The sequence below is a fragment of the Pipistrellus hanaki genome (genome assembly GCF_964339955.1).
Source record: "Pipistrellus hanaki genome assembly, chromosome: 5".
NCBI lineage: Eukaryota > Metazoa > Chordata > Mammalia > Chiroptera > Vespertilionidae > Pipistrellus > Pipistrellus hanaki.
In genome coordinates, this window is record NC_140507.1 from 84,292,323 (window position 1) to 84,303,079 (window position 10,757).

The 10,757-nt window shown below is 59.9% G+C and overlaps 1 protein-coding gene across 1 annotated transcript; it reads right to left on the reverse strand.

Annotated features, from left to right (window-relative positions):
- Nucleotides 1-3,431: 3,431 nt before the first annotated feature.
- On the reverse strand, nucleotides 3,432-7,268 carry REEP4 (receptor accessory protein 4). The gene is made up of 8 exons (XM_084884434.1): nucleotides 6,912-7,268; nucleotides 6,026-6,098; nucleotides 5,536-5,612; nucleotides 5,324-5,444; nucleotides 4,825-4,938; nucleotides 4,285-4,423; nucleotides 4,017-4,171; nucleotides 3,432-3,932 (listed from the first exon to the last, which is right to left on the reverse strand). The coding sequence occupies exons 1-8, from the start codon at nucleotides 6,941-6,943 to the stop codon at nucleotides 3,867-3,869; spliced, it is 777 nt and encodes a 258-aa protein (XP_084740560.1). The 5' UTR covers nucleotides 6,944-7,268; the 3' UTR covers nucleotides 3,432-3,866.
- Nucleotides 7,269-10,757: the final 3,489 nt, after the last annotated feature.

Consider the following 10,757-nt stretch of genomic DNA (forward strand, 5'->3'; position numbering starts at 1 on the left):
CTTCAACCCTCCGCTCTGGCCCCGAGAGAACCCATACAACCGCCTCAGCCGTTTGCCAAACATGTGTCACAGAGACCTGCCATTTTCACGGTTCTGTGCCGGGCACCCAGGAGATGCGGGGCACAGAGAAGAGAACACGGCCATCCCGCCCTCCAGGCGCGGATGCTCTGCTCGGTCAGGGCATTTGCCCCTTTGCCAGCAGGCCCTGCGCCGAGAACCAGCGGTGACCACCCGAGTCAGGTGTGGGAATGACCACAAGGCACGCGGAGTCCCACCCGGGGGAAGTCAGGGGGGGCTTCTCGGAGGAGGAGACACCCATGCCCAGAATGAGTGGGCCTTCCCGGGCACGGCGATATTTCTCTTCGGCTAAACCACCATTTGTTCCTGGCCGGGATACAAAAGTGGATAAGATGCCAGTCTGTTCTTTATGAAGTTGCAGTGCAGTCGGGGAGGAAATACAATGTGTTCGAGGCAAAAATAGAAGTCGGCACAAGAACAGCGATGGTGTGGTCTGGAAGAGCACTCCGCTCCAAGGGGGTGCCCGGAGGGCTTCCTGGTGGGGGGGGGGGGGAGGTCTGAGGGCGCTTCAAAGGGCAACTGGCCATGGAACAGGGAGTGGGGTGGGGGAGAAGAGCATGTCGGGAGACCAGCGTGGAGCCACGGGTCAGGCCAGGTGGACAGAGGCATGTTGAGTGGAAGGGAGGCCAGCTGGGAAGGGAGAGCGGTGGGGACACCAGCACAGCCCACGGCATTCTGTGCCCAGGACAGGGTGGGCTGGCCAGAGATCGGGAGGCTTCGGAGCTGGAGGAGGGGTTCCTGAGCCAGGGGAGGCTTCCCGGAAACAGCAGGTCTTGAAGGAAGGTCGTGGCAGGCTGGGAAGAAGGACTGCTCACGGGCCAGAGATGCACTCAGCAGGAGCGAAGGTCCGGAGACTGATGCTGGAATGGGTGGGAGGTGCTCAGGAGGCAGAAAGAGGAGTGGCATGGGTAAAGGCTGCGGTTGTGGGGCTATGGGGCAGGCAAAGAGGCTGCAAGGGAAGGTGGGGGGATCATGGACCTGAGATAAGGTGACCAGAAGTCCCGCTTTTGGCGGGACAGTCCCGATTTCTAACAATTTGTCCCGCGTCCCATGGCGTTTTAAAACAGTCCCGATTTTTGAAAAAATTGTTAGAAATCGGGACTGAGACAGCATCACCGTCACCTCAGGGGCCCAAGAGACTCTGCTGCTCACTCTAAGGCCCATCCTAGGAATGAAGGCCTGTGAAGCCCCGCTCCCATGAGAGCTCCTTCCTCTCCCTCCCACAACCCCAGGCCTCCCCCAGCTCACCTTCCCTTGGAGTTTTTGCTTCATTTTGCTCCAGTCACCAGATGATCCTCTGTTCTGTCCTCTCAGTTCAGAGGTGGGTGTGGGTCCTGCCATTGCACTCTACCAAAGCCCCTTCCGGGCACGTTTGCATCCGGAGATGCGACCCCCACCCTCGGGTAGCACAATCGCGGATGCATCTCTTCACCTCTCTGAGTCTCAGTGTTTCCATCTGTAAAATGAGTACAGCCTACTACCTCACACTTCTTGGGAAGATTCCAGGAAATTCTGTCAAGTGCCCAGCACAACGTTTGATGCATCCTAGTCTCCCTCTTGCCTCCTAAGCAGGAAACATCTCACTTTAAGTCTGACTCTGGAGCCAGACTGCCTGCGTCAAAGCACAATTCTGCCACGTACTGTGTGACCTCAGACAAATTACCTGCCCTCTCAGGCCTGGCTTCCCTTTTATGAAATGGAGATTATAATAATAATGTGTACCTCACGAGATGGCTGTGAGGGTTAAATTAACATGTCAGGGGCTCAGAGCAGCCCCTGTTGGGGTGGGCACATTCCCAGTGCTAGCCATTATTAGACTTTGCATCCCCAGTATCTGGCAGCTTGCCTGGTACCTGGTACATACTTAATAAAGATGTTTTGAATGAATAAATGAAGAGATAAGTCAGCACCATGATGCAAGGGAATGCCAAGATAGGATGTCACCTCCTCCCCCATCCCACTCCCGCAGATTAAGCGCCACCCCCCCCCCCCAATAAAACCCGGATAATCCCACACCAAGAGTTAATCCATACTCCTCAGATCACTCTCTGTTACCACCCCGGCACCCCTCTTCCCACCTGACACTCTCACCAACCTCTTTGCTTAATCAAAAGAGATAAGGAAAAGCAGACTGGGCTGGGAGAGGGGAGCAGCCTTGGGACACTGCAGGGAGACCAGCTTCGGGGGCAGGAGCGGGCAGAGCGCGACTGGCGGCCCCAGGGTTAGGGGAGGGGATGGAGCAGAGCCAGCCCAGGCACGCTGGAGACTCGATGTGGATGGGGCAGGCTGAGCGGCAGGGAGCAGGAGGGAGGGCCATCAAAGGCCAGGCCGGAGTTCCGCATGGCCTTCCAGCCAACCAGAGGCCAGGCCCTTGCAGGGCACATCTCTGGCCAGCCTCTCTCTGAGCCCCACCCTCCTTGACCTGGAAACTGGGGGCAGCCCAGACCCTGGCAGCTGCTGCCCTCTAGTGTCCACTCTGCAGCGGTGCAATGCTCCCAATGTTGACTGTTGACAGAAACTCAATGCCACCTACCGTTTTGGGGGGGGGGGCGGTTAATAAGACATCCTCCGAAAATAAGACCTACTTACAGGTTTCCTTGAGTGAAATATAAGGCATCCCCCCGAAAATAAGGCCCCCCCTAGGCTAAACATGAGAGATTTGGTCCACTGATTCTGAAGGAAATGGAGTCACAAGAAATTCACCAGGAAATTCAGGAATTAGATTGTTAATGATAATGTTCCACAAGATGATGACATGATTGTCATTGAATAAATGAGTAAATTCTTGATACTGTAGGATTCACAGTTTGTCTAGTTTGTGTTGACAACTACCATACTACCGTACCGTATACAGGTAATAAATTTCCTTTATTTTCATTTAACAATAAATGTGTACCGTATTCTTCTTCATGGAAAAATAAGACATCCCCTGAAAATAAGACCTAGCGCATCTTTGGGGAAACAGGGTAGGTGCCCTGGGGGAAGTCAGCCTCCCCAGGTGAATTCCGTGCACAGCTCCAGCTAATCCCCCTCGGGACCCACGCTCCCACTCGTTTCTCCTCCTGACATCCAGTGCACCTTTGAGCCAAGGCCAAGCCCACCTCCTCCTGACTGCAGCCTTCTTAGGCTCTGACCTCTCTGGACTAGGTCCCCACTCTCCCACATGTGTGCTCCAGGGTCTCCAAGAGCCTTCTGTGACAGCACCTGCCACACCACAGTTCTTTATCCACGGTTGTCTCCCACAGAAAGAGGACTAGGCGCCTCTGGCCGTCTGACTGTCCTTTAGCTCTCACCCTAAGCTGTTTAACAATGTACGCTATGAAGACTGGGGATACAAACCAGGAGACACGGGACACTGTTACATATTTATTTATCAAATCTTGCACAAACCGACCTCACTCACCCACACAAAACACACAACCAGGACACACACACTCACGAGGCCTCGGAGAAGGCTGTCAAGTACTTTGAAGGACGGGAAGGAATGAACACAACTGGGTGGGCTTTGGTTTCGTCTGCAGGGGTCCGGGGAGGGCTCTGGTCCCCTCCCTGCGAAGGTAGAGGAATGAGAAAGACTATAAATAGAACCCCGGGCCCAGCTGGCTTTGGTACATCTCAGGTCATCCCTGTGCGTGGCCCCAGCGGCAACTGCCGCCAACAGCAGGCGTCGGGAGGGCAGAGCCCGGGCAGCTGGTGCGGGCAGGCCCTACGTGCAGCCGGAGGGCGTCTTCAAACAGCCCCCGGCGGCCTGTAGAGCACGAGGTAAGACGGGGCTGGCTCTGCAGACCCTAGCTGCCCAGGTCGGAGGGCACAGTCTTTTTCCTCGTCCGCACCTTCAGGGAGCGCGAGGTGCCCTGTGGGGGAGAGAGCAGGCACACCGTGAGGGCCAGGCGGACGCGCAGGGCAGCCCACCTCCCTCTTGTCCCTTTGCCACTCACCTCCCGCGCCAGCGGTTTCTTCTTGATCACACGCAGGCTCTGGCTGCGGCTCAGAGGCTTGTCTCGGGGCCGGGGTGGTGGCTGGGGCACCGCTTCTGTATCCGACCAGCACTCATCCTCCGTGTCGGTGTCCTGCAGGCCCCCTGCTCGGTACCCTGTGTGGAGAAGAGGGAGGCCGAGGGGGCGGCATTGGGCATTCACAGCCTGAAGGCCTGCGCTGAGCCCTGGGGGAAGCCAGCCTTCGTGGGACAGCCCTCTGCCCACTCACCGATGGGTGGCCTGGGGCGGGGCATCTGGTCCTCCAGGTAGAGGGGGTCCTGGTAGCTGGGGCCGTCGTGGGTGTCGGGGATGGAGCGCAGGTCCTGCATGGAGAAGCTGCGCAGCCTCCCGGCCAGCGCATCCTGACTCTGCAGGGAAGGGGGAGGGCAGGTCACCAGGGCTCCTCGCAGGAAGGGGCCTTCGCCAGGGCAGCCGCCCGGGGAAACCAAGGCTGGCCAGAAGGTAATCACTGGGGCAAAGGCCTCAGTACTGAAAGCGCCTCGGCAGCCTTCTAGTCCCCGGTCCCTGTGTCACCACCAGGAAACTAAAGCGTGGAGAGCAGCAGCAGCTGCTCACTCACGGTCAGTGTCAGAGCCAGGAGGTGTGAACTCCCAGCGCCAGGCTCTGCCGCCAACACCTGTCACCTCTCACCCCTGCTCCCTGGGACCGACAGCTGTTACCCCTGGGCTCACGGACAGAGAGCTGAACTTGCCCAAAAGGCCCCGAGGGCGGGAGTGGGGGTCTGAGGGAGGGCTGGGCCCCAGGGCACCTTGGCGGCGGCCTGCACAGCGGCCGTGGCGGCGATGTTGAGGCCCCGCTTCCCGAAGCTGAGCATCGTCTCGTAGCTGCGCTCCTTGGCCTGCACGATGTAGGTGTCGATCTCCTGCGGACCGGGGCACAGAGCTCAGAGGACAGGCCCAGGCACTCTTCCTCCGCTGGTCCGCAGACGTCTCTGAGCACCCCCTCTCCCAGCCCACCCCCCCACCCACAGGGGCCGGCAGCCACACCGAGAGCACCCCGTCCCACCCCGCAAGGAGCAGCCATGCTCCGGCCTCCCCCTCGCATTCCCAAACCATCTCCCGGCTGACTCTTCCCTCTCCCAAAGGCCACTCAGGGGCTCCCCATTGGTTTTATCCCAGGCGAGGCTCCGTCAAGGTCCCACAGACCAGGGTCGGAACCTAGGTGTCCCCCAGGGGCCTGAATTCTGAGTCCGGGGCCCTTCCCCTCACACCCACCCCTACGCGTCATCCCTGCTCCCCCGGGGGTACCTTCTCGTGGCGGGACAAGGCTGGGTGGACAAACTTCCGGTAAAGCAGGCTGGCCCCTTTGGTGTGGGGCGAGAGCAGCCACAGCACGAAGGCCATCTTGATCTCGTAGTAGAAAGGGAACCTGTCAGGGCGCAGGGAGCCAAGGTCAGCCCCGGGGCCAGTTCGAGGCTGGGACATCCCCTCCCACCGCCCACGAGCCCCAGCACCCATACCAGGAAATGAAGATGTCTGAGAAGGCCTCCACCGCCATGAAGAGGGCAAAGACGATCCAGTACATCATCCACCGGACCTGGGGAAGGGGGAGAGGGCGTGGGGGGGGGCGGCGCGTGCGTCAGAGGCTGGTGCCTGAGCCTGCAGAGCCAACTCACTGTCCTGGGCTGATCCAGCCCTCGGATGCCAGGGAGCCTGTCCTGCTGCATTCCCCTGGCACCTGGAGGGCCCTAGAGAGATGCCTCTGAGAAACTGCCACTCATTCCTGCACCAGCCCCAGCGGGCTTCACCCACAAGTTACTACACAGGCACCTCAATAGCACCCCTCCTCCCCCACTCCATCCACACTCACTCTGCTCAGGACCTGTTAGCTATGTATGCCCCTGGAGGAGGGGGAGGCCAGTTCAGACTCTCCCCACCCCCCCAAGTCCTACCATACCCCCCGCCAAGGCTGTCACATCCCACCCCACCTGAGCCAACCGCGCCACTCACATATTCACGGATGTTCTTGGTCTTCACAGCCTTATAGGACGCGTAAGCTGGGTACAGCATCCCAAACACCAGCCTGGAAGAGCAGCCGGAAAAGCAGAGGGGGGATGTGAGGGGTGCCATGCCCTGCCCTGTCCCCCCCTGTCGCCCCCCCATAGGTGGCCACCTCCCCCACGGGTTCAAGGTGACAGTGCCTACCCTGTTCTTCCTGCTTGGCTTGCACAACCTGCATCTGAGTCAGTGCCCTGGAGGCCACCTCCCCACCCTGCTTGTTTACAAACACCCCAACACTCCTGCCCAGGCCTGCACAGTGGCCCATGGGTGCGCGGGCACAGACAGCCACTGAACAAGGCGGGTTGGAGGCAGGCTCCTGAGAGCACCTCCCCCCTCCCTTGGACGTGCAATCAGGCCCAGGGCCACCCGGCTTGACACCGCCAGGCTGCAGGTGGATAGTCAAGCCAGGCACCGAAGTACTGAAAGGTGACGAGTAGGGAAGTGAGGTGCAGGTGGAGGGGGAGGAGGATGAGTCATGTGACTGTTCAGATGGGAAGCAGGCACCTGGATTCTCCTCCCACAACGTGCCACGACACCTGGGGTTGCCAAGGGGCTTAGGGCCAGCCTGTGGACTCCCACGTGGGCACCAGCCTGCAGTGTGTGAGTGCCGGAGGGGTCCCCATCACCCGAGGAGACTCTGGGGGCCAGGGCGACGTGCCCGCGGTGCCCGAGGCCGCGTGCAGGCCCGCAGATCCGTTAACCATTGCGGTGAGCGTCGGGGGAGTGGGGGCTGGTGTGACGGCGCTCGGAGAGACCCCTTTCCCACCCGACATCCCCAGGTGCCCCCAGGGGCGGGCCGGGTCCCCCCCCCCCCCCCCAGGTGAGCCATACTCACACCACCAGGCGGCAGATCATCCAGGACACCATCCTGCAGCCTCGGGTGCCGAGGGAGCCCCCCGGGAAGGCGCCCGGCGAGAGGCTCCCGCAGGTCTGGAGGGGGCGGTCTGCGGAGGTGCGGAGCCCCCGGAGGAGGCGGACCGGCCGGCGGGGCGGGAGGCCGGGCCCCGGGGAGCCGCACGGAGCCGGAGGGCGCGCTCCTGCGCAACGCCCGCGGCCCGGCGGTTACGGCGCGCCCCGCACTCCCAGCCGCGGAGACCCGGGAGCGCGGCCCGGCGGGTCCGGTCGCGGCCCTCGGCGGGTGCGGGTGGCCTCGCTCGCGCGAGCCTCCGGGTCCCTGAGCCTCCGGGTCCCTGGGCCGCAGGCGCCCGCAACAGCTCGGGGCGGAGTTTGCAACTCACTTGAAAGTTGCACGGAACCGGGATCTGCCCAACCCCGGGCCGCCGCGCACGGCGCAGGCGCGGAGCGGCCCGAGGAGGCGGGGCGAGGTCAGGGGGCGCGGCCTGCGCTTTAAAGGGCGGGGACCCTCCGGCTGGCGGGTGGGGCCCCGTGGCGGAGCAGCTGCCCAGATCCGGGAGGTGGGGGGATGGGAAGCGACGACAAAATGGTGGGGCAGGTGGGGGGAGGGGGGAGGGTAAGTTTGGGGGGGGCAGGTGGGGGTGCGGGTTGGGGGTAAGTGAAGGAGCTTTGGACCCCAGAGTTTCGGGGCTCATCACTGGTCCCCCCCTCCCCCCGCCTCGTCTTCCCCTCTGTAAAATGCGAACGGGCTCGATATGGGTGCAGGAGGCTTGTCCAGCGCCTGCAAATCCGGGTCTTCACTGGCACCAGAGCTCAGGATGGCCTCAGCTGACTAGAGGGAAAGTGGGGAGGAAAGAGCAGAGGGGACCCAGGGACTTGTCACCCCTCCTGCCCCCACCCCCTGCACCCCGGGGAGCGCGGGCTGCGGGAGCTGACTTCTGTCTGGGTGCTCTGCCAGAGCCCGGCGCTGGGCAGGCCGGCGGCGAGGGATTCTGGGCAGAGTCCCCAGCCCCCATGCCTTCCCCAGAAGTTCGAAATTCCACCTCTTCCTCTGAGCCAAGAATACAAATATCCCTCCCTGGGAGCTTACTAAGATCACTGATTACCATTTTGTGGTGCATTTTGTGTGTGTAGGGTCTTGATCTTTGCAATGATCCTTTTTTTAAAACGACACAACAGCCGTCCTCTAAGGGCAGGTGGATAAACACTTGGCCTGATCAGGCTCCTACAGATGGCTCTGGGAGGGGACAGGGACTGCGGGGAGGGAGGTGTATGCCTGGAAGAAGGTGAAAGGCTTCAAAGAGAAGGCAAACTCCGCTGCTTCTCCGACTTTGCACGCGGGGTTACACCGGCTGTACCTCCTGCCCAGTGCCTCCTTCCCCCTCCTCACCGCACCCGCCCACACTGCAGCGTCCCTCTGCCTCCGGGCTGAGCTGAGCGCCAGCAGAGCTGCGGGGGTGGGAAATGGGCAGCTATTACCTTTTATTAGAGCCATATTTAACGCCCACCACCCCTTCAAAAGATGAAATAGGTAATGACGGGGGGGGGGGGAGAGCAGGGAAAGCAGGCTACTTGGGAATAGATCAATAAAAACATATTGTGATTATACTTAATTATTATCATCATTTTTATTGGTGTTGCTGGGAGTGAGAGCGAACCGTGAAACCGGCCCACAGGAGAAGCTCCCCTGAGGCCCTGCTGCCTCCAGTGCCTAGCCACCCCCTCCCTCTGGGCCAGCTCCCACCCTGCACTGAAGGAATAGGAAATGCCGAGGGCTGACACCTCACCATCCATCTCTAGGCAGAGTCCTTGGAGAAGAAAGGTGTGACTGACTCAGGAGGAGTGGGGTGGGGGTGGGTTGCAGAAGCGGGAAGAGGTGTCCATGCTTCGGGAGGTAAGGGTGCCTGGCTGACAGCGCACATGTGAATCTCATGTGCATGTAGAGCAGCAGCCTTCTCCCACCAGCCATCTTCCGGAGTCACACATGTGACCTCGGCCTCGCAGGCTTTCCCCCCTCCCAATTGGCTGGGGGAGGAGCTCCCCTGTGCCCACTGGGACGGCCTCTCACAGGGAGACTCCTGGTCCCCGTGACTGTGCTTGGGAAGCCTAAGGGACAAGACGGGAGAGGTCTGCTGCTGAGAGCAGGGCTCCGCGTGGAGGGGCCTGAGGCTGGCAGCTGTGTGTGTGTGTGTGTGTGTGTGTGTGTGAGTGTGTGTGTGTGTGTGTGTGTGTGTGAGTGTGTGTGTGTGTGTGTGTGTGTGTGTTTGGGGGGGACGGGGGTATCACCTTCCTCAGCTTTGGCAGAGTAAGTGGACTCTGCCTCTCACGGCCTTTGGTCCTGAGCTGTTGACACAATCACCCAGTTACCCTGGGTTGCTAAGCAGCTCTCTGGACACACAGATGACCCCCAGGGCAGGTGGAGAGAGCGGAGCTCTCAGGGAGAAAAGTGTCTCCATCTTTGGGAAGAGCCCCGGGGGCTGGGGGGTGGGGATGACCGCCAGAGTGATGTTTATCTTCCTACTGGGCAACAGAGGGCCAACGGTCTGGGAGACTCAGTGCGCTCTGCCTGGCAACCTATGTGTGCACAACATGAGGACCCGCTACCCCTGTGACAATTCCGGACCAGCGCTCCCTGGGCTGTGTCTGGGGGACCTGTGGGTGCCTCCTAAGCCAGAAGCACAGGAGTGTGGTTTGTGAAGGTGGAAACCCACACATACCACCTATGAGATTCCCCGTTGTGAGGAGTGGTCAGGGGCAGGGTTGGCTGGGCCTCTGAGGCTCCAGGTAAGATGGAGGGCACAGGGGCCTTGAGACCAAGGATATCAGTTCTCTCCAAAAGGCACACTTTTCTCCTCCCACAAAGCAGCCTCTCTGAGCCACCTGAGTCTCACACAGTCAGTCCTACAGGCCAATAAAATTATACTTCTGCGACAGACACACTCCTTGAAGGGCCTTGCATATATTAATAGACTATACACTGAGCGGCCAGATTATTTTGATCTCTGAGCGCATAATAATCTGGCCCTCCAGTTAGAGTATTAGAGGGGCCAGGTGCATGAATTTATGCATAGGTGGGGTCTGGCCAGCCTGGCCAGGGGGAGGGGACATGGGCGATTGGCTGGCCTGCCTGCTGGTCGAACTCCTGGTTGAGAAGACAATTTTCATATTAGCCTTTTATTATATAGAATATACACTGAGTGGCCAGATTATTATGCATTTAGAGATCATAATAATCTGGCTACTCAGTGTATATTGAGAGCATTTACACTCCACACGAACCCTGTCAGGTAGGTCTGACTGTCCCCACTTTACAGATAAGGAGACAAAGACAAATAGGCTGAGTGACGTGGTTGAGGTCACCCAGCTGGTTAGTGGCCGAATTGGGACTGGACAAAGTCAGGTTTATGTTCTGTATTGCAGAAGCAGCTCAGGCTCCAGGAAACCAGCCCACTTGCTTGAAATCTTGTACCCAGGGCAGAGGGTGGCAGTGATGACAGACACTTGCTCAGAGGGCATGAGGAGGGGAGGGGAGGGACTGCTGAGCTTGTTTTCGGTCATGTTGATTGGAATTCACCTGACAGAGGGACAGACTCCCGTGACCCCAAGACTGTGATCTCTAGGAAGGAGCACTCAGGGCCATGAGTCAGCCCCAGGTGGTGGAGACCGGTCACACTCACCCAGCACTGGAACTCCTGACCCCAGCACCAGCAGACTGTGGTGGTACCCACTCACTCCTCAGAGGGAAGGGAGCAGGGAGGGACAGGGTCTGAAAGCGGACCCCGGCCCCTGCGAGCAGGAGGGACAGACAACACGCTATGATGTTGAT

What these genes read in the sequence shown, in the direction of transcription:
- REEP4 (XM_084884434.1), bottom strand. Translation starts at nt 6,943, where the DNA reads ATGGTGTCCTGGATGATCTGCCGCCTGGTGGT. An exon ending in TCAGACATCTTCATTTCCTG is followed by an intron (nt 5,445 to 5,535) that starts GTATGGGTGCTG and finishes GCGCCCTGACAG; the next exon opens with GTTCCCTTTCTACTACGAGA. An exon ending in CCTTGTCCCGCCACGAGAAG is followed by an intron (nt 4,939 to 5,323) that starts GTACCCCCGGGG and finishes CCCGGTCCGCAG; the next exon opens with GAGATCGACACCTACATCGT.